Here is a 23,460-nt window from a genome sequence, read left to right as displayed (position 1 = left end):
AATTGGGACGCTTTTTGGTTCAGGGACAGCAAAGTGGGTGTTTTCTCCTCTGGTATTAGCAGGTTACTGTGCTCAAATGCCAAACTGGGTGTCTGAACATAAGAGTGGACCTCGCTGTGCTGACCAAAGTATCAGATCCTCAGGCTTACTGGAAGAAATCCTGCCTGCCTGGCATCAGAAGATTATGTATCCGTAGATCCTCCTCCTCTGCCCCAATTACAGGCTGAAGCCTGTGAGACTTGATGAATTTTCTGAGTGGAGGTGTGTTAATTGAGCATGTAACTGTGTAAATGTCTGTACAATTACCCAACTGTTTTTTTAGCTTTGCATATGAGTATGGGAGCACAGTTATCTAGTTGGGCAAATTTTCCCAAACCTGGATGCTTAATGAAATGTGTTCATTGAACATACAGACGTAACCACCCTTAAGAAGATCGATCCAGTTGTGATACCCATCTCTTTTCCTTTGGTGTGTGGATAATCTGAATATTTTCATCCAAGTCTGTCGCATCCCATGGTTTCTGTGTTATCTCTGTCCCTTATCCTGCTAAACATGCAGCACGTTTCCTTGGTTTGGAAATGGCAATTACCACAGAAATTGCTCAGAGGTGGCTGCTGTTAACCTGTGTGCTGGCTCTGGTGTGAGTGAAGCTGTGCCTTGTGCTTGCAGTGGCTGGTGCTATAGTAATTTTTAAAGCTGTTCCATTCCATATGAAATATTAATTTGCAATGTCTTGTTGGAGGAAAGCCTACTGAAATAATGGGAGTTGTTGGCAGCTGCAGTCTGCTGCAACTTCTGGAAACCAAAAAAATGCCTTTAAAATGGCTAATAATGGTACACTTGAAGTTTTTTTTCTGCACTTGGTGTTTTCTGTGTTTGAATGCTGCCAATGTGCGAAGAATGAGTGATCTGGCACTTTTTGACTTTGTAATTCTCATCTGTTACAGTGAATAAAACCCCAAATGGTTCATGTTTGATGTATGCAGCATTCATTTACTGTGAAACAAAACGCAGTAATACCACTTTTCTTTGTAGCATGCCCTGTTATATAGAATTAAATGCTAAAATCAGGCTTTTGGAGGCAGTTTTGAAAGAAATGTATAGGAAGGCAATTTCAATAACACGTACAAAGCCTCTGGGTTGTGGTAGCGCCGTGCCATGGATATATACACGTGAGTGACAACCTTATCCAGCCGCGTGTAGTTTGCTGATAGCAGTTCAGCTGGACTTCTCTCCTGGTGGTTGCCCTGGGATCCTACACGGGGTGGTAGTCTCAGCGAGCATGTCTACGTGGCAGTTGAGGAGTAAGGACCGTGGTACAAGTGTAGTGCACAGTGATGGTTCAATCCGATTCTTTCTTATTCCTACAACCTCCTGGACTAGGAGCAACTCCAGGAAAATGGACAGGGTGCAAGAGCAGATCAGGCAGGGGTTACTGGCTGAGATGTTAGCTCCTTCACAGCCCTAAATAAGCGGTGGTGCCTGTCCTTAGCAAGAGCCCCAGCTGTGCTTTGTGCCAGCAGGGCAGCAGTTGCAGGTTTTGCCTCCCAGGCTTGCAGTGATGTTGTAAATAAAGCTTCTGGCAGGGGGGCTAGCAGCATCTGAGTCAGGGACTCCTCTCTGCTTGTGTTTAAGCTCCGTAGAGTTAATTTAAAACAACTGAATTTTCTGGAAGTTTTATGTTGAGTTTATATTCCCTTCCCCTGTCTGATCTGGTGCTGTTTGTTTTGCTCTGAGTGACAGCCACTCCCCTAACATCCTTTTCTCTTTTTTCCTGTGCAGATGTCGCTCCTATGAGGATTGCTGTGGTTCAAGATGCTGTGTAAGAGCTCTCTCTATCCAGCGACTATGGTATTTTTGGTAGGTCACAGCTAAATTTTGATTTTAATGTTCCCAGTGTTCTCCTGTTGTGTTTGTAGGACATGAATCAGGGTATTGCCAGCCCCAGTATTTTAAAATAGTTACAAGTACGTGGTAATGTGTATGTGTGTGCATAAATGCAAGGACTTTATTTTTTTGCTTATGCAGTCCTCTTGATGCCCCCAGTAATAATAAAGAAGTGTTTATCTGATAAGCAGTGAGAAAATACTGGAAAAGGAGGCTACTTGTTTCAGGTTGGCCTTTCCTGTTTCTGCATCCTGTTGGGCTGTCCAGGCAGGGGTCTCGTATTTGTCCTTACACCCATCCCAGCTCCTTCCAAATGGCAGCATTTGTCCAGTTTTGTTGGGCACTGAGTTTTAAAAGGGAATTTCATAAGGAGAGTTGTGTGCTTATGCAGGGTTTAAGAAAGTCTTGCCTGATGAATTGAGGTTTCAATTGAAAGAGTAGTACATTTATGGCTGTGAGGATTTTACTGGAGATGACAGCAAGGGAGAAGAAGGCAGAAAGATTTGAGCTTGTGAAATCAGCAGCTCAGTAATCTGGATAAAGCTTAAACTAATCACTTTTATATGCATAACGAAAAAATAAGGTAAATTCTTTGTAGAGAGGAATTTAAGAAAACACCTGAATAAAACCTTCCCATTACAGTAGAGAGAAAGCACAAGCTCTCCGAGAAAACCTGGCTTTAGGAATTTTTATATAGAATTTGAAGACTGCTTATAAAAAAGCCTTCAAAATTGAAATGAATAACCACTGAAAAACAGAAGCCTGATATAATACAGAGATTTCCCAAAGCAGACTGTGGGATTTCAGCATGCAATCCTTAGTGATATAACTGAGGAGTTCTGCATCTGAATCCCTAGAGTGACGTCGTAAATCTCTGCTTTTCTGTTCAGAGCAAATCCTTTGCAGGAATGCAGCCAAAAAGGAACGCATTAATTTTGGCTCAGGGAAACAGGCCCTCATTCTGCTCGTGTGTCCACTGTAGAAACAAGAACAGAATTTGACCCTTTGCATAAAATATCTCCCACTGTCACGCAGTGTCACAGTTCCTCTCAGGCCTCTGGGAGTGCTCCAGAGGAGATAAGTGTGGCGTGTAGGCTTGCCTCCGGCCAACTTAGGCAGAAAAAATAAATACAAAAATGCTCTTCTTGCCTCCAACCTTTTCAAAAGAGCGCAGCTTTATTGTCTTCCAGAAAAGGGCCCTGAGAATAAAGGAAATGAGGTGGCAATGAAAGTCGAAGACCCATTTAGGTTTACTGGAACTTGCCTCAGTCACTACTGCATCAGATAACTAATCAGAAAAAGATAGGGAAAGTCACTGAATTAAAGTACTCTTAAGAACAAAATCTCCTGATGTGCCCTTGCTGCATATGCCTGTTTTCACAGCATCAGGGCAGGAGAATGATGAGGAAGCCGTGGTCAGGTTGGAAAAGGAGCTGAGGAGAACTGAAGCAAAACAATGTCCTTTTCTTTAGCAATGTCTATGTTGTCTGGGAAGCACAAAACAAAACCTGTGGTTTTCACTGCTCGATGCTTTGGTCTTCTTTCTTGAACTGAAATGTCAGTTACCCTGTTTCCCATGGGAGACAAAATTACAGTGTTACTCATTTAGGAACATCTAAGAGTCTTCTTTTAGGAGCAGCTGCAGGGTAACATTCCTGCTCCTACAGCAGACCTCCCCACCCCAAACCTACTGGCCAGCCTGGGTGCTGTGAGAGTTAAGAGGTGGGTCCAAGATGCGCAGTTTGTGTCTGTACAGACGTGGAATTTCACTTTAACCATCCAGTAACAAAGGCCAGATATAAACCTGAACATCCCAAAAGGTCAAGGGCGTTTCAGGTTCAGATTTGTGTTTTTTATGCCAGCAAACGTTAAACAGTAATATAAAATGCAAGAAATGTCCGCAGTATGTCCAAAAGTACCCCAAGATGTGGTGATCTCAAATGCCATAGGTCTGCTCCCTACAGCCAAGCTGTGCAACCTAAATGATTGTGTGATTTAAGAAACCCAGAGGTTGATGGCTGACAGGCGGCACTCTGCTTTGTTCGGTGAACAAACTCTGTTTGAATGCAGGTAGGTTTTGACCTCCTTCCTCTCTTTGCCTAGGTTCCTTTTGATGATGGGAGTTTTGTTCTGTTGTGGAGCTGGTTTCTTTATCCGAAGGCGGATGTACCCTCCTCCACTAGTAGAAGAACCTACTTTTAATGTGTCTTACACCAGACAACCAGTCAACACTGCATCAGGTCAGAGACTGCTCACTTAACAAATTCCATTAATATCTCACATTTGCCAAGGCATTAGAAATAGCATGGGTTGGTTTTTGTTCATTTGTTTGTTTGTTTTCCTCTGGGAGTGGGTGGGTGGGTTTGCTTTTTGAAAACTGGGGGATTTGGGCAAGGAATTGCCCAGCACTAAACCACTCGGCCACCTCCTCTGATGAATGAAGTTCTGCCTTCCAAAAGGCATCGTGCAGCAGCGATGTGCAACAGTATTTTGAAGCCCAGGATAACGGGACTTTCAGTTCCCTCCCATTACGGTTCCTAGCATCTTTACAGCGGCATACCCATGCATGGGATGGCAAGTGCTCACTTTGCAGTGTAGACAAGATGACAGGTAGCCAAAATCAGCAGTGACATTTTCTTCATACGAGGAATATGAAAAAAGAGTTTTAAATATAGTTAGTAACATTTGGCAGGGGTAAAGGAAAGCCCAATGTTATTCTTCTGTGGTCTGGCAGTATTGCAAGTCTCTTTTTGATTTGCCTTCCATGTTCTGTGCGAGGTTTTTTGTGGCAATGTTCTGCCTTTGTCAGTGCGATTGCTCGCTGGTCAGTCGTGGCTGTGAGCAGCAGGAGGACCTGCACAGGGCTGGCTTCTCTGGCAGGACTCTTTCTAAGCTTCTTAGGTCTTACCCTCTGGCTGTTAGGGAGCCCCGCTTGGCAGAATCCTGCAGAGTTAAGACCCAGCTGTAAGCAGAAGACGTCTGTACCTGGTGGGAGCATTTAAATCCAGCTGCCTCCAGCTGGAAGATGCGCAGTGCTGAGGTTACGCCTGAATGCACCTTCAGGTGCTTGCCTTTTCCCAGTCTCAGCAAGGCCAAGCCAAGACATCTTTAACCACTCTCCTGATGGCAAAAGACAGTGCTCACACTTGCCTGTGAAAGCACACATATGCAGGCTTGCTCGGTACAATGGCACTTTTCCTCCCGGGCTGTCATTTTGTCACAAGATATATTAGAGCGAGCTGAAGCCAGAGGATAACAACCTTTTCTGACAAGTTTTTGGGAACTGGCAATTTGTTTTTGTTTCACACTGCCTTGGAAGTGGAAATACAAGTGAGTATTTTGCACTGAAGAGGGAGATCTCTCTGGAAATTTGCTGCCTCTAACTTCTTTGTTAAAAATCATTTTCCGATCCGTTCCATCTCTGTGCCACACCAGACAACCTCCTTAGAAAAGTGTCATAGAAACCACTTTAGCGAGCTGTGACTGTGACCACTGTACAGAGGTGGAGCATTCAGGCTCTCCCCTCCATCATGTGTGCTGTTGGACACGCGCATGCCTTGTACAGATTTTTGCAATGCTCTTCCTTGCATTCCTAAGTGTGTGTGCACAGACATGCACCTCTCCCTCTCTGTCACAGGTCTAAATGGGTAAAGAGATGTTACAGACACAAACTATCACTCTAATCATTTTTATTTTTTTTTTAAATCCCAAGTTTTTGTTTTGTTTCGTTTTGTTTTTGGAAAGCATCCATTCAGCATCTGTTTTTCTGCTTTCCACGCATTTCCCCAGAGAGTATTTATTTTTCAGCAGTGGAGGTTTGGAGGCGGGGAACGAAACTAACTAAGGGATATTTTTAAGCCTGAAAAATAACTCCAAGATTATGTAAACAAGGAGCGTCTTTGGCTGGATTGGTGAATGCCAGATTTAATTTTAGAACATGTTTTTGGTTTTTCATGACACCTCATGGAATACAAATTGTGGGCAAACATAAAATAAGCACCAGACCTTTGGTAGCTTGCTTGTGCCACCTACTTCCAGATTGCTGTTGCCGTTTCTTAAAGCTTTGGGATCTGAGCTAAGCCCACCAAAACTTTTTTTTGTACTTGTTTTGCTGAACTTGGAGTCAGCCTCTCAGCAATCCCAAGTGCTTTCCCTGCTCCTCGCTTTCTGTCCTGCCTTTCCTGAATTCCTGCACCACCTTGCTGTCTCTGCTGTGATCCGGTGCTGCGTGTGCCCTAGTTCATGGCTTCCTCTTTGGGTTTGTGTGCTCTGAGGGACAGCTGGTGGTGCAGAAATGCAGTGAAAACGCTGGGTTTGAAAACACCAGTTTTTCTAAAAAAACAACCAAACAAAAACAAACAGAACAAACAAACCAGAGTGCAGCAAGCTAGCTACCTTACCTCTTTTTTCTTTTTTCTCCCTGTGCACCTGGAAACTGCAGAGCTGAGCAGGATTTCAGTTTTAAACAAAAAAGCTTAAGAAAAAGTGCTCTGTGCTAAGAGGATGCACAGACTCTGGAGAAGGAGGACGTGGGTCCTTTTCCCAGCCTGGCTCTCCTGCAGCTGCGTGCCAACGCCGGGTGGAAGCAGGACAGGGGTTTCTCATCTCCACAGCAAAGGAAGAGAGGCTGTGGAGCAGCCTTTTTTGCTCACATAGGCAAAAGGAAAAAAATCCTTCTTGTTAAGAAGGAAATAACTGTATTCACGATCTGCTTTCTGTCCTCTTTGCTGATAAGCATCCAAAAAAACACTCCTGAGCCAGACTCCAGGCTCTGGGATTAGCTGCATCTGTGGGCATTATGGCTGGGACAATCTGATCTTAACATTGTACGGGTGCATTTTCGGATGCGCTACGTAAGTCCCTCCTGAATGCTTAAAGTACTGAAGGATGCCTAAAGCTTCGAGATGCTGTGCTCCTTCTGTGGCAATACCGAGTCCTAGAGTCAGCAAGTCATGAAGATGAAGGATTGAGTTGAAAATCCCTTAGAGGCTGTTTCATTATAGGAAAGACAGACTACTACCGAAAGAAGAAAGTGCATTGCTCAGTCATAATATATAGATATACACTTCCAGTCCAGCCTTATTTAAAGAGACAGAGAGGAAGAAAGGGAAACCAATTAGCATATTGAGATAGAGCCGCTCTGTGACTTTAATTGCCAAAATTACATTCGGTAGTCGTCCACTGGACATTGTGATGTCTGAGGAGGGTTACGTGCCATTTCCATCACTCCTCATGGCAGCGCCCTCTGTTACTCCTCATGTGTCACGATGAAGGAATTTAGTGTTTGATTGTAAGTTTCCGCTCCTTGTCCCTGCAGGCTCCGCTGTCGTTTCCTAAATTTAATCTGTGCTGAACAACATTGTCCCATTTTGTTAGCCAGCCGTAATTGGCTTCAGCTCAGACTGCTGCTTTGTACGTGTTTGCTCCTTAGCCACATCCTGCCTTAGGGGGAAATGGGCCAGTTTGAGATGTGCTCTGACGTACAGGAGAACCCAGGATGTTAGAAAATTATCTCTGAAGACCTCTTTGTCTCAGAAAACTTTCCACCTGAGTCGGGAGGTGCAACGGGAGCCCCCTTTTGGTCCATCTGAGAGTCCTTTCTGTAGGCATGACAGCTTTCTCTCTGGAGAACCGAGCCGGGCTCCCTTTCAAATGGCATTTTGCTGGGGCAGTGGTGCCCTTCACTTCACCGAGTTCTTTCCAGGGCTTGCAAAATTTAACCTTTTTGGTGAAATCTCGAGACGTGAATGTAGTCCTGCCAGTCTGGGTCCTCCCTGGAATGGGAGAAGCATGGCTCCGTGTCCTTGGTCTGGTGAACACTTGGAGAAGGCTTCTGTGAGCGTGCAGAGCACAGCTGCATGGTCTCTCCTGTGTCTCTCCTGCCCCCAGAGGAGCATGACTGCTGCCTGACGTTGCTGCTGCTGCTGACACCTTTTCTCTCCCTTTCTTTCTTCCAGGGTCACAACAGCCTGGAGTGCCGTACTACACAGATCCAGGTGGACCTGTGATGAATCCCATGGCTATGGCTTTCCACGTCCAGCCCAACTCCCCACAGGGAAACCCGGTTTACCCGCCCCCGCCTTCCTACTGCAACACGCCGCCTCCCCCCTACGAGCAGGTGGTGAAATCCTCCACGTGAGGACTCTGTGGCGCTCTGACCTGACTGTGTGAGAAGAAGGTGCCACTGCAGAATGACCGAGATGGTGGGCATCTGCCCTTTTGAACACTTGCTAGTTCTCCGCGTCCTCTCTCCCTCCCTCCCCTGCACCTTCCCTCATTAAAGTTACTTGCAAAGGGGTGATTTTTAATTATTTTTTTTTTCAGTAGAAGTGAATTTTTTCTTTGTCTTCAAAATGAGAGAAGTTGTCTTTGTAATGCTTTTAATGGAAACCTATATTTAAAACCTGTATGTCTTTCTCTTTTATTTATTGTTTGTTTCAACCACGTGTATAAGCGCATCGTGGCAGGCTACCGGTCGCAGCTCTTTATGCAACCTCAGAGCGATGTGCACTCTCTCAGCACAGCAGAAATGCCCTCACCTAAGGGAATCTACAGAGAAAGCGAGTAGACAGAGAAAAATCAGGGCAATGCTTTTACCAGAAATGTGACCACCGTCTTTTTGGTTTGTGGTTTTCTTATCAAACTTGGTTCTGATGCACAGCAGAGAGGCGCTGGGGCACCACGGTTGGCTAAGTCACTGCAGCAGCTTTGCCAAGTGCCCTAGGGAAGAGACCTTCACTACTTGAAATGGGGCATCCGAAAACGAAGGACCAGGAGCCGCCTGGTTCTTGGCCGCCACCTGGACTCTGCCTGCATGAGCTGCGTCCTGGCTGCCCTTGTTTTGCCAAAGGTGAGACTGTGTGAGACGGCTGGTGGCCTAAACAGGGGTGGTGAGGGGAGTGTGAGAACCTCTGAACTGCTGCTGCTTCTGCCTCTAGACTAAATGGTTAGAAGTAATGAAATGCATACAAAGATTTTTGTCCATAATTTGGAGAACAATTACAATAAGAGGGAATGGGAGCACATTTCCCTTTGAAATTGATGGGAATTTTGTCACTGAGAAGTAATACTTTTTATCATGGTCTGGCTGCTGCCACAAAGAGTACAAAGAAGAGCTGTCACGTCCGGGTGACGGATTTGTAAAATGCTCTCCTCTCTAGGATAAATAAATAACTTTTTGGGACTAAGAGCAGTTCCTTAACCTGATGCACAAATGGTTTGATTTTGCGTTAGCTCTTTGTGTGCTTTGCTTTGTTTCCCAATTTGTCATCTCGTGCTTGTGGCCGACTATCTGAGTGACCACAAGTCGACACCTTCAAAGAAACAGATTCCCTTTTCCTGTGAGGGCTTTGAGACCCATCTCCAGCCAGGGCACAGAGGTCACCGAGGTAATTTGGAGTCATTCAAAGACCTGTGTTGCTCAGGGAGCAAGGGTTTTATTGCGCTGCTAGGGCTTGCCAGTGGCTTGTATTTGTTCGTAGGCAGAAAGGTAGGTTTGTGGAACTGACGGGAAAGAGCATCCCTTTCGTCATAAACGTGAGTATCTAACAGAAAAACACTACGGGACACTGTGCTTCTGGGTGCTGGTGGTGCTGGTAGCGGTCCTCTGGAGCAGAGCGAACCTCTGAGGAGCTCGTTCCGGCAGAACTTGGGTGAAATTGTCACTGAAGTCACTGTGACAGGGGAGGGAAAACAAGTAGTTTGCAACCTGCTCTACTAAGTGCATAAGGATGGGGGATTCTCGGGTGGCCTCAGAGATCTTCAAAGCTTTGCTGAGCTGATTCCTCACCAAGAGGGACTCCAGGGAAATCAGAGCCAATGCAAGGGGCAGATCTGCGCTCTGAGTTTGCCCTTGCGTTACAATCCTCACAGGGTTCACCCAGACCATATCCTACTAGTTTTGCTTAAGTTCATCATACGATTAAAATTTTTTGAATAATTTTATCTTAGGCTGCAAAATACCCCTGCGTGTGGTGAGACAGTGCGCTTTCTGTGGTGCTAGCGAGATTCCTGTGCTCTGTTCCAGAAAGAAGTTTGCCTGGTCTCTTGCTTATTGTTACAGAGAGTGCTTTATGGATTACAATTCAGCCATCTGCTTTCTAAGACTATTTCATTGTTCTCTTTCACTGCACTTCCAAATGAAGAAATGCAGGCAGGCTGGGTGAGCCTTCTGACTGGAAAGTTATTAACAGGGAACCTGGGAAGGACAAAAATCTGAGTTTCCCAGAGTTGATGGGAGCAAATGGTGTACCTAGAGCCAAATATTGGATAACCTTTCTGTCATTGCAGGTGTTTCGATAGGCAGAGCTGTTTTCCAGTCACTTGGCTCTCTCATTTGAAGTTGTGAAATAGGGAAATGGCTTCTCGTATCAAATGCCAGTTTCTCCTGTAAACACCTGGAGACAGCTGCCTGACAAGTGAACGCTTTGATTTTCTTAGCTAATATCAGGGTTTTCTGCACGAACTTCATTGTGCATGGGAGGACGAGAAGGAATGGGCAGAGTTGTGAGTTCCCCTCTCCTATCTCAGTGCTGCTCAGAGAGCTCTTGGGCTCGCCTTGCCTCATCCCTGCTATACTGCAGGCTGGAGAACCTCCTCTGCTCACCCTTGCGTTGAACCCGAGGCAATGCAGAAACACTTTTCAGATACGTTTTGATAGTAAAATGCTTTCCCTTTCTGCATCATAAGGGATGAAGCATTCACTTCTACATCTGCAGTGTAGGCTCAGTGGACACTTAAGGTAGGAAAAGGTACATTTTGTACATAAGGTCCATCACATAGTTATAAATTTTTCTTCAAAATATAAAGCTCTGTATGTCACTAGGGTTGTGTAGACTCTCTATATATTTTAAATCCAACATTTCATGTTCTGTCAGTAGAATGACAACAGACTTGTGATGTTAGCAGATACTGAGTTGTTTTATATCATTACATGTACCTCTGAGAATAGATGTCTTCTTGATAACGTGGAGTAGAGACCTTTTATAGCGATTTCTGATGCTGTGCATTGAAGTTCCACTCCTGTTGAAGTTTTCCTGAAGCCTGGTTGCTCTATTTGTGAGCGCTGGTGGATAACACTACCTGTTAGAAGATGCACACTCCTCTTCCAGCAGAACTGCTTGGTCTCTTGAAAGCCAGGACCAGTGTGGGCATCCCTGTGAATTACTTGCAGGCTGTTCACATGCCTTTCCTCTCGCTGCTTTGCCTTTGGAAGTGTTTAGGTTTCCTCTTATCCCCCTTTCCCTTATCTTTTATATATGTTAGGTCGAAAAATGGTGAAGGAGAAAGAAGGGAGAAGCCCTGTAACTTTTTGTAGGCTCATATCAACAATGTGAAGTGGCTCAGGTACGTGCTGAGCTTTGTGCTTAGCAAACAAAGCTGGGTTGGTGGGCTGCAGCCGAGCTTTGCCTTTCTACAGTCCAGGCTTCTACTGCTCTGAAAACTTGTGCAGGTTTTCCTTTGAAATGGTTTTGTTTGTTTGTTTGCCTTTTCCAAGTAAGTTTAGATGTTGCTATACCTCTAACCATTTTCACTGCTCTTTTCTGAGATGTATTTTTAAGGCTCTTTATATTAACGAGCAGATTAAAAGCATCATCTCTCGTGTAGCAAGCAGGAGAGGAGGCAGGGCTAATTCTTCACGAACGCGACCTCGATGCTGTGATCACTGAGTGCAGCTCGTGCCCCCAGGTACAGTCACCGTGTTTCTCTTTGCACCATTTCTTAGGCTCCGAGCAGGGAGGAGCTGTCTCCTCACCCACCCAGCAAAGCTCCCTGACCTCGGCAGTTTCAAAAAAAAACGTGTCCCGTATCAGTTGGCTTGGTTGGAAAAATGGGCTCTGTGGTGGATGTGTGTGTACAGGGGGTCTGCTCCCCTGGGATGAGCTCCTTTCTTGAGCATCTTTCAGGTCATTGCTTTAGGCCAGGTCTGGCTACAGACACCTGGGGTTTTGTTTTGGATTATGTTAATGGATGAGCTGCCTGATGACTGCTAAGGGTAGCACTAGGGGCAGGCTCCTCCCCGCTCTACAAATGTGCTCTTTGGCAGAAGAGACCTTCTTAGGCTGTGGTTTAGGGGACAAGCTGGAGGGCGAGGAGGGTCTGTAGGCATCCTGTGCCTCCCCTCGCCTCTGTCGTGATGGATGCAGGCAGCACCAGGGAGCTGGTTGTGCGCTGCCTGCCCCTGCACTGCAGGCCCAGCGCTCACTGCTCAGTTTGGGCAGAAAACCAACCCCAATTCTGTCCTCTAGAGGACAAGATTTTCTTCAGGATATTTTCCCCTTTTGTTTGTGCTACACATCTCCACAGCAGGAGGCTGATGCCTCGCTCATTTCTCCCATCAGAAGAAAACCAGCCCCGAGTGCTGCTTTCAGCAGACAGGCTGAAGCTCCCCCTTCAGCCTCTGTCGACACTGGACAAACTTCTTCAGGCTCATGCTGAAGGTAAGAGCTGGCTGTGGCCAGAGCACCTTGGGGCTGATGAGGAGCAAGGCAAGGCTTAACATTTACGCTGCTGCTCTCAGGCAGCAATTCCCCTTCCACTCTGCTCACATCCTCCTCCCACATCCCCCAAAAAGCTTAATAATAATTAAGCTGCTGGATAATATCCTCCGCCCTTCTGGCACTATGTCTGCTATTCTTCTGATTTATACCAGCACAAGCAAGTGGCAAAAAAACAGCCACTCATATATGAGAGCAGTTGTTATGCTTTCTGGTCACTGTCTGGAGACAAAATAAGGAGTCGCTGGTGAAGTGCAGCAGGTGAAATGCAGTGAGTGCTGTGCAGACCTGGCTCACTGCTTTGGGGAGTCACTCACTCCTCATCACCAGCAGTCAGCGCAGCAGCTGAGTGGCCACTGAAGCTCCTTGACCTGTGGGATTATTTGTGCATACCTGTGCATGCATTCATGCCTCTCCTCTCACCCTCCTCCTTCCTGGTGTGACTGAGCACCTCGTCGCTGGCAGAAGGGCAAACTTCACCTACAGCACAATGCAGCCGCTTCCTTCTGGCCCAATAATTAGCAAGCTGACTAATCAGTTGTGCTGCAAATAGGACCTGGTTTGACAAGGATGGCACCAACCCTGCCCTTTCTGTTTGGGCTCCCACCAGCCCCTGCCTTGCAGCTGTTCCTGCCTCATTATCACATCAGGAAAACGATAACATGACAAGCTTTTTTGTTTTGGGGGTGGTGTTTTGCTCTTTTCTTTCTTTTAAGCCCTATGACAGTTTACGCTGCTGTGAAAACAAACAGCTGGGACTACATCTTTTTCCAACAAAGTCTCCAGCCTGTGTGGTACACAAAGGAGCAAAGAAGGTATTGCTCTTTCTTCCCTGCATACAGCAAGTAAACAGATGGCTCGGCTTTACATGCATACACACAAGCAGCCACGTTTTGGCAGACACCTTGCCAGATAGTGGATTATCTAACACTTCTGTTTTATCTATCTGAAACACATCGCTGCTAATCCACGGGGTAAAAGAACTGGCCAGGATCTTCGCCAGCCCTGTGGCTGTGGGAGCCCTCCCCCCTGATGCCCTGTAGGGGATCCTACAGTCTGTATGTGATGAGAGGGAAGCTACTAGAGACAGCATGCAAGGGAAGAGCCAGCACAAGGCAATTGCTCTAAAGCAATTAATAAATAATGCTATTATTTACTAATAAAACTAGGAGGTGTGCAACTGGCAGCCACTGTCCCAAGCTGCTGGGTGCAGCAAGGGAAAAGGGACGTGTCTGGAGACAGCAGAGGCACAGGCACAAGCAGCCCTCAGCCCCTTGGCTGCACCTGTGTGTTGTTTTGGCTCTGTGCAGCGCAGAAAGTCACAGGGATAGGTGTGTTTTTCTACCTCCTGCTGCCTAGTCCTCGCTCATCTCATAGCTTGCAGGTGTGTTTACAGCTGTGGACGAGCAGCAGTGGCTGAGCTCTCGTCACTGATGCTCCCTGCGTGCAAACTGTGGTCGCTCTGCTGTGCGGGCTGGGCTCCTGCGCCTGCAGATCAACGTGAAACAAATGAAAGCAAATGGGCAGAAAGTGAGCGATTTGGCCAGGAGAAGCAGACTGCTGTGTCAAACCACCCTGACACGATGTGGCTCAGGCAGCACACTGCTGCTTAGCTAGTACTTGAGGCACAGCAGAAAGGTTTCCTCCCACCTCTCCTACCTTACTCTTTACTGTCTGAAAACAGCACTTTGGTGGTTGAGAACTACACTCTGAGTGTGTGGAAGGCTTCTCTAATATTCCTAGTAATAGCTTCCTCCAGAGGAAGGAAAATAAATTTGTACAGATCAGGCCTCTACCTACTGATCAGAAATAATGCTATTAGATAGAGAACAAAAGAAAAAGCAGTCGCTCTCAGTGGGAAGGAGGGCTATAAAGTGGCTTTCTGAAACAGAAATACTGTTGTACATATACTGCAGTGCACTTCAATTTTTATTCTGTTAAATCCTACCGAGAGAAAAACCTCAACCTGTCTTAAAGCTGGAAAGAAGATGTTAGTCAGCTGAACAGAGAGATTTCATGTATGTGCTCTTAAAATCAGTCCCAATTAAAGCTGCAGCTGCAAACCATTCAATGGGACCTGTCTGACCAGGGAGGAAAGCAAACGTTGCACGCAGGTACTACGCAATCCAGACTAAAATCACCCACGAGAAATGACAGCAAAGAGGCCTTCAGCAGTAGAAAAAAGTGAAGGTTGAAAAAGATTTGCCCATTGTCTGGCGTCTCCATTCTGTCCTGCAGGACTATGAAACCAGGAGGCAACTCAGCAATCCCAGCAGGGGAACAACTCTCAAACACCACAGTGCGGGAGGGAAGGAAGGTGCACAGCACCAAAAAATAACTGCACACAGATTACCACCACACAACTTGATCTTTACTAATAAAGCCAAAGAACGAAACATCAGCATTTTTCTTCTTTTTCTGCCTAAAGAGCATCTCCATTTTTAACATTACTGCTTTTTTGCACCAGATGGACTACTACACACGGACAAAGCAAACCAGGGAATATTAAGACAGTTTCCACATTTTAGTTTGATGTGATTTCTGAAAACAGTGTCTTGGTGAAATGCATTTTTTCACTCATTCGCACAATATTTTAATGGGCCACCTGTGTATCACGAAGCTGTAACAAACAGAGAGGAGGAGCCATGGGGAAAGTCATGTCAGGAAGACAAGGCAGATGCAGTCGTAAGCTTCCTGATGTGAGACATTTCCAGGCTTACTCAATTCCAGGGTGATTCTGCGGAGAAGGACGGTGCTGGGCCTCACCCCAGCCAAAGGCTGGCTGTAGTACAGAAAGAGCTAGCGCTGGATTTGCTCATTACATCCACTGGTGCACTCAAGCACCTCCAGGATCTGCTCAGTATTAAACAGTTTTAAGGGTGCATGTACCTATACATACATTTTTTTTTAAAAGCCAGACTAAATTTTAATTCTCCTTGGGTTCCAGCTAGCCAAAATTACCTCCTGCAAGTGTCAGTCCAAGCTCTACCAGGATGGCTGGTGGCTTCTGTGTTTGCAGGAGGGCCTTGCAGACCTGCCAAAGGGATGCACCCTTCCTTCTTAACCCACCTCGCATGTTCTGCATTTGCAGAGAGGAAGGAAAAAGGAGTGGGGATGCAGAACAGAAATTCAGGGCTGCCTTCTACCTCCACGTCTGCTTTTGTTAGGATTTCTGAGACGTTACCCTGGGCCAGGTTCCTCCATGGACATGAGGAAACAGCTACCAGGAGGAGCAGTAAGCCACAGGATGAAGAAAGAAATACAGCGTTAGACCTCAGCACGCTTGCCAGAGCAGAATACCTCATTTGAGCTGGCCTCTGCTGGCATGCTCTGTGCATTACCTCCCGTAACCAATCCCTCCTGTTCCGCTCTGATCCCACCACTTTCTGCCTCTCTGCTCAGGTGCATTTCACCACAGCTGCTCGCTGTGCAGCTCCCTTCCTTTCCACTGCCTTTCAGCAATTTCCCTCCTGCTTGGCTGCACAGATGCAGCTGGGTTCAGTGCCCCCCACCAACTCCTACCCTTTGCCAGAGGGGTGGAAAAATCCCTCCCCTGCTCCATGATTTGCTTGACAAATCAGCGGAGGAGCTACACCATGACTTTTACGCTCTCCCAGCACTGGAACTGTTGCTACTGCAACAGCAGAACCAAATCCTGAAAATATTATTAGCATCCCAATGGCTTTGGCAACAGATACGACAAAGCTCAAGGAAGTCAGCTGCTACCTGCCAGAGTTTTATGCAGGTGCAACAAAGCATGTCCAAGCCTGACCGCAAGCACTGGCACTCAGCATATGTCCCACAGGTCACGTATGTGCACCTGAAAGGTCAGAGTCTCAGCCACCTGTCACATCCGCACCTGGTGTAAGTCCCAATTAAAATAAGCAGCTGGACTGACACAACACAGGAGGGTCTGGGGGGGAAGGCAAGAGGGTGCAGAGGGAGAGTGACAACAGAGCTTGAGCGAGTGAGAGAGTGCTCTGCTTACTTACCTTTCTCAAACAGCACACGTACTTATTACCTGGAAAGCATGAAGATGCTGTAAGTGCACTTACAGCATGCTCCGCTCCTCCTCCCGGACTGATACGAGCAGGTGGAGGCAGAACTGAGCACTGCCTTGCCGGCAGAGAGAGAGGACCCACTGCTTCACAACGCCAGCACAGCGCGGGGGGAAGCAAAGCACTATCAGCACAGTCAAAAACGAAGGGCAAAGGGCATTTTCTGTCTTGCTTTTAACTTGAAATAACTTCAATTACAGCTTCTAGCAATGGCTTACATATTGCTCATTAATCTTCTGCAGCCTCCAAAAGCAGCTGGTATTTATTGCTCCTGTCATATTACATGGGCTAAATGCAATGGGGCCAGGAAAGGAACGGGAGGGCCCAGAACAAATCACCTCCTTGGTTCAGGAACAAGTTACCATCCTGAGCTATCCGCATGAGAAACAGCCCTGACTTCCCCCTCTCCTTCTACACTGTGTGCTGCTTGAGAGAGGTGTATTACAAACCCATGCACATGAGTGGGGAAGCACAGATAACTCTGCCTGCAGTTTGTTCAGCTCACGCCATGCAGAGCATCTCCTTGTGCTAAGGGCCTACCACGCTAATCAGGTGCAGGCAGCTGCTCTTTCAGGTTTTCAACAACAACATAAAAAGCAACAAAAATCCCTCCCAAATCAGTGGCAGAAGAAAATTCAGGCCCTCTCCAACCTGACACGCTCCTGAAAATCATCACACCACTTCACCAGGTAAAGCTGATCTCCATCGCCTCAGCTTCTAGGGACCATGGAGAAGAATGCAGAAAACTATGAACACAAAACAATTTCTTCATCGTTTTGAAGCTGCCAGCTCACCAGTGAAGCTGGGCTCTGTCTTACAGTGAACTCTCTGGCGTGAAGTGGAGCTCGCTGGCTAGCCACACTGCAGAAAGCAACACTGCTGTTAGGGGTCAGCGACAGTGCTGTTGTGTTGCATGCACGAAGGTACAGGACAGAGCTTCACACAAAGAACAGCTCTCTGCTAACAACAAAAGACTCGAATCAACAGACAACACCAATAAACATGCAGAGCATGTCGAAGACCCGGAGAAGACAAATACAACGAAAGAGAGAAAGTTCAAAATTTGACTTCTCTTGTCCTACGTGTGAAGGTGTCACTAACAGAACTTAGAGGTGGCTTCTCTCATTCATGCGCTAATGACTTCGCGGTCCCTTGGGGCAGGGGAAGTGAGAAACGGGGTTTATCCATCCGTCAGCTAGGGTCGAGTTGGTTCAGTATCAGAGGCACTAAACAGTCTTGTCTCTTTTGGCATCAAGTTTACTTGTAAAAGAATCTTTTAGCTGTCCTGCTCCACTTTGTTTTCTCTCCTTTGAGGACCAAGTTCGAACGCTGGAAACCTGGAAGTCTCCGGTACTGCAATATCTGAGAGGAAGTGAATAGCTCCAGCCATTCCTAAAATGTAATGAGAAAGTGATTTTTGTGCATCCTGGACATGAAAATAGCATAGTTGACAACAAAGGCAATCGCATCTGTTTGAACTTAGCACCTTGTGAGGTCTTTTTTGAACTGGTGAACTTAGGGCCGCTAGAAAGGGATGCTCACCTGTAGTTTGCCTAGGAAATCAAGTTTCATTTTAAAAAGATGGAGGCAATAGCAGAGTTCTCTCTGCTGCTGTTGTTTCAGAGGCACAACTTCAAGGCTACTTCAATTACAAAAAAGTAAAAGCCAATTTGGACTGTCTCATAATTTCAGCAGCTCTCCCTGGTCATTTCACTGGTTAAAAAAAACAAAGGCAAAATTTATTACTGCTGTGATGTACTGATTCATTCGTTCATTATTTATAAAGAGGGCATCCAGACTCTGCACCAGCACCATCTCATAAAACTCATAGGGCGACAAACTACTAGGGTGAGCTACCCTACAGAAAGACAGCATGCAAATGAAAGCTCACTTTTATGATCACACTAAGATCCTACTGCATCATCAGCTGAGCACGTACAAAGAAAGGAGCTTTCCTTAAATACAGGCATCTGACAGAAATGAAGTGATTATGACAGTTCCATAAGAACCACGTGCAACTTTCCATTAAAATGTGCATGGATGCGCATATGTGCTGAAATGGACAACTTCAAGCACACTTTTGGCAAACAAAATTCAGATTTTTTTGTTTTAGATTTGAGGCTTCTAGATCTTTCGAAAAAAAAAAACACTGACATGAAAAACTAAAATAAAATCTGTGTCAGCATTAAAGCACAAATCATCCTAACTACTGTTGGAATTACTGCACCTCAACAAATTCCAAAGCTCTTGTACTACAGACTCTGTGTCTGTTTTTTTCTTCTATAAATGCATACAAGGGATATCTTACAAAGAATACGAATCTTTGTACTTTTTCTTTCTCATAAACATTAACAAAGTAACTCTGTATTTGGATATATTTTTTTTTTGTATTTGCATATAACTACTTATAACTACTGCTCTTTTGCATTTATACCTCAGGTTGGTTTACCTGTAAAATAATCCTACTTAGTCTGCTGTAAATTCACGTATTTGTGATAGATGGCGCACTAGGCTCCTGCTCTCAGAGCAGCAGCACTATTTGAAATCCTGCTTGTTCTATGTATGATTCCTTGCTACTGCGTTTCTAAAACATCAGGATGAGATAGGACATAGAAAATAAACTACAAATGAAAATATACAAAGCTCTAGGAAAGGATTTAGGAACACCTTTAAACTTACAGAAAGGCCCGTAAGAACTCTGCGTTTCTCTTTTTGTTCTGGTGATCTTGGCTCATATTATAAAATAGCTTTTTCTTGTGTTACTATTTCAGCAGCAAAGGTCCAGTTCCTTCAGGCCAGTAATTGCTCTGAGACCCCCTGCCCATGGCTGCTCCTCTATCCTGTCCCTCTTGGACAACACCCCCAACACAGAAGTGTTGCCTGGACTTTCATTTGGTTTAAACTGAGAGGCCATCAGCACAGCAGAATTTTATTTAAGAATGACAGTGCCACTGGCTTTACACTGCAAACTGGTGAAATGCAACCAGAAGGGAAAGTTTTGACAGGAGGTAGGGGATGCTTTTTTTTTTTTTTTTTTTTTTTTTTTTATCCTTTGGAGGAGGGAGGTGCTGGCATTTTTTTTGTTTTCTTTTTGTAATAGTAAAGGAACTACCCAAGATTTTTGAACTCCCAAGCACGTACCAAAACTGCAAGGTATCCTTTCTATCCTATACAACACAACACCATCTGCAATACCATCATCTTACCTTCAAAGAGAGAATAAGGTCTGTCAGGAATACGACATCCGTGTGCACCATATTCCAAACACCATTCGGCAAACTGTGGAAGACATAAAATATTTGCTCATTTATTTTAAACTTAAGACTGCTAAACACAAGCTTAAATATCTGCATGGGGAGGCACTTTAATAGCTACTAAATGTAAAATAGTGTAAGCAGAGAAACAATGCAGGAATCACCATTCAAGATTAATTTGTCTCACTTCATCCGTAACATGGCTGCAATTATTTTTTAGGATATGTATTTCCACAGCAGGAGTTTCAGCTCCACAACAACATAATTAGTTGGGTTGTACTTAATTCTGATTTAAAAAAAAAAAAAGAAAAAAAAGAAAAAAAACAATCCCACTACACATCAATGAAGAGCTCTGCAAGAACAGCTATGAACAGTTTCAAGGGCAGAAATTTTCTAATACCGTAACATTAGTTCCTATCTGTGTTGGCACTTAATTTATCTACCTCCTAAGGACTTGAGAGTTATTAACTGCGTTTGTTTTCTTCCACTTCCATGCGCTGATTTAGAGTATTAAATCTCCAGCTGCCATTACTTAGCTTTATCTATTTTCTCTCCCTAAGCCTCACAAAAAATCGTTATAAATACAGTTAGACAATTATGGTGGTCAATATTTTGTTGCAGAGGATGGAATACCTTTTAAAAACAAGTTAACAATGTCTTTCTCGTATTTGATCAGCGCTGCTGCAGTAGCCACTACACATACCTTACTTACAAACCCCATCTGGATCAATTTAAGAGCAACAATCCATTTCTCCTTTATGGCTCCCCAGAGCAGACACGGGGCCCACATGTTCCCCTGGCATTTCTGTGCCTGGAAGCAAACTGCTGCTTATGCAAAATACGGTGCTAAAAGTACAAGAGTCCTGCAGAGCAAAGAACCAAGAGAACTCTCCTTGCTTCCCCTGTGATTTTGGGAGCCTGCTACAGAACACAGCTCATCATACTCACTAGAGGGTGCTCAGGCTCCACGGTTGGAGCTATGTGATATATGAATAGGCTCCCAGAACCATCAGCTGTTGAACAGGAGGATAAAGAGTGGTATCTTGCCCCTTCCCAGCCTTCCCCCACTCCCTCTGTTCTCTTTAAGTATTTACTGGGGAATGGATTTCATCACTTGGGACGTGAGTGTGTGTCCACGTGAGAATGTCTTGAGGAAACCCAGCAATGAACTCACAAACACAAACATTGTGGTCCACGGTTATTGAGCAATGAAGAAGTATTTTGGGCCCCCCTATAGATCTTCAAACCAAACTTGTAGCCTTCTCTGTTACGTGAGGACAGAACGTGTCTATGGCATGTTTCTGAACTACAATCAATTCTTGCAACATCCACATCTTATTGCATAATAGCCTTTATAATTATTATTGCCAGCCTGGGAACTTCAACAGAAATAACAAAAATGCATCCCCAGGCTACTAAACGAATCATTGTTTATAAATCCTTAGCTTTGGTAAACCTTGTAGATCCAATAAACCATATTAATGTCTTTGTTAAACCAAGGAAAAAGAAATCTCTTCTAGTACAAAGACATCTGCCATTATTTGTCACACAGGCTGAACAAGCTTGCCATCGAGAAACAGCCTTTCAGACCTCTGAACGTTTGTCTTGAAATAAGGAAAAAAAAATTAAAAAAAAAAAAAAATGAGGGGCTTGGATGCTCTCTGGAGCCCAGGATGCCAGCAGCACGTTTGTTTCCCTGCATGCTCTGTCTCAGAAAGAAAAGATTTCAAGAATGCCAAAGATAAACAAACTCCTTTGCCCATTTCAAGATTTTCCCTGCAAGAGCTTAGGGGGCCTGACTGAACACTGCAGGTGCTAAAATGCAGAATGGCAACAAGTGTGCTGCCAGACCCGACCGTGCTCGGCACTTCCAGCAAACAGCCTTTGGCTCACTGCCACATGTTCCTCCTCAAAGGAATTTTAGGTATTTAACTGAGTGTCCTCCTTCTTTGGCTCTGATTCCGGTATGCTTGCTTTCCTCTAGCTTTGTACAGAGCTACAGGGTTCCTCCAGGCAAGAAATACAGCGTGAGCAGGAGTTGCTAATGCTGCACAGAGCCCCAGGAAATGTATGGAAGTGGAGGATGACAGGGAGAGCCCAACTGTAGTGCTGAAAGCAATGCCTGCTTGGTAGCGTGGCTCACACGTCAGCAGAGGATCAGTTCACACACAACAAGGTCACACATTTGCCATGGCAGTATTAGGGGCTTATCGCATTCTCCAAGACGCGTGTATGCATACATGTGTCCCCACAGATTGACGCACATGTAAACATAAGGTGACAGGAACAGCCACTTTGTAAAGCTCTGCTGATGGTGGACAGGCTAACAGTAGAGGTGAATGCAATAGCTTTACACGTGACTCATCTGAGAACACCTTGAAAGCAACTCATCAAATTTCCCACTGCTCTACCTTTAGATAGACCTTAGTTGAGTAGCTATGTATGCAGCATGAAACCCACTATCAGTGAATTAAGTAGAAAACAAAACAAAACCAAAAACCAAGAAACAGAGGCAGAGAAAGCCTTCTCTTTTGTCAATTGCTAGCACAGTGAGAGCTGATAGCAGAACCTGGATGCTCCCAATGGAAAAATTTTGACTGCGTCTTTCTCTGCAATTTGTATTAATGAAAAAAACCTAAGTGAGCAATTTAATAACTGCAATTCAGAGCTCTGAAAGCCCCAAACAGACACTAGTCTGAAAACAAATAATTACAAAGGACTACTAACAGTATCGCTGGAGGAGCTGAGGATGACAGTAGATCTCTCAATGGAATAATTAGCACCATGTAACATTCATCTCTTGTTGTTCAGGCAGGCTGATTCTCCGACTCTATTTACAGCACAGCAAAGTGCGTTTGTGCGTTTTTTCAACCATTCTTTGCACTAAGATGCGAGTGCCCACATACACAGCTGAAGTCGTCTACCCAAACGTGTGAGTTATGGGGAGCACGTGGTGGTGCACTCTCGTCCCCCCGAGACAGCTCCACACGTAGCCTGATCACTCTATTTACTGCACAGGCACGAAATGGAAGTGCATGAAACACATGAAGGGGACGAGTGACTTTGCTGGGATGCTGCAGAGCTCACCTTGCAAGCTCGGTAGAGGTACTTTTTGTCCTGAGTTAGGTTATAGAGAGACAAGAAGGAGTAGCCATTGCCAGCAGTACCATGGCAGATCCCGTAGCCTTTTCTCAGTAAACCTCTCTGCCAGATGACGTCGCTACACTCCATGGCATCTTTCAAGTACTTATCCTCTTTAAAAGTCTGTGGAACAAAAACAGAAAATAAACATATAAATTGAAGTATTAATGATTACAAAGTGATCCTGGACCTGGAAGATGTTTTGCTATGGAGATGGAGTTTTACATATATAGTTTATTTTGGATTTTAAGACTCCAACCATCATAGACTTGCTTTTCTTCCAAGTTGTTTCTCATTTCTCTGTGTGGAAAAATAAAATGTTCTCAGAACCAGGACTCTGATATCAAGTCATTTAAATGCATGGCCCTTTTCCAAGAAAACCTGAAGTCTAGTAACTACGTACACCCTGAGAAGCAATTTTACCCACTAATTTTACAAACTTCCTTATGCAAGGATTTTGAGATGTTTAGGTGCCTAGCCTAGGGTTCTTGTTTGAAAGCCTAGATCTAGAAGGACTTAAAATGCAAGCCTTACAATCTAACAGGCCTGCATAGAGGTGTCTGTAAAAATACAGGTCTGTATAAACTCAAGTTTTTCTTTCTGAAATTAGTAAAAACAAAAAA

At 45.0% G+C, this 23,460-nt stretch overlaps 2 protein-coding genes across 3 annotated transcripts in view; one reads left to right on the top strand and one right to left on the bottom strand.

Annotated features, from left to right (window-relative positions):
- The window catches only part of VOPP1 (VOPP1 WW domain binding protein), a 66,009-nt gene extending 57,714 nt beyond the window's left edge, over window positions 1–8,295 (top strand). For both annotated transcript variants that reach the window (XM_082754615.1, XM_082754614.1), the window contains exons 3-5: window positions 1,784–1,861; window positions 3,992–4,128; window positions 7,846–8,295. In XM_082754615.1, coding sequence (XP_082610741.1) covers window positions 1,784–1,861; window positions 3,992–4,128; window positions 7,846–8,027 — 397 coding nt within the window. In that variant the 3' untranslated portion in view covers window positions 8,028–8,295. The remainder of the gene's footprint in view (window positions 1–1,783; window positions 1,862–3,991; window positions 4,129–7,845) is intronic.
- Window positions 8,296–14,733: 6,438 nt separating this feature from the next.
- Window positions 14,734–23,460, bottom strand: part of LANCL2 (LanC like glutathione S-transferase 2) — a 29,838-nt gene continuing 21,111 nt past the window's right edge. Inside the window, exons 7-9 of the mRNA XM_082752573.1 lie at window positions 22,784–22,960; window positions 19,649–19,721; window positions 14,734–17,834 (exon numbers count right to left, since the gene is read on the bottom strand). Coding sequence (XP_082608699.1) covers window positions 17,719–17,834; window positions 19,649–19,721; window positions 22,784–22,960 — 366 coding nt within the window. The 3' untranslated portion in view covers window positions 14,734–17,718. The remainder of the gene's footprint in view (window positions 17,835–19,648; window positions 19,722–22,783; window positions 22,961–23,460) is intronic.

This window comes from Aythya marila (assembly GCF_965140915.1).
Source record: "Aythya marila genome assembly, chromosome: 2".
NCBI lineage: Eukaryota > Metazoa > Chordata > Aves > Anseriformes > Anatidae > Aythya > Aythya marila.
This window is presented reverse-complemented; position numbering and strand designations above follow the sequence as displayed.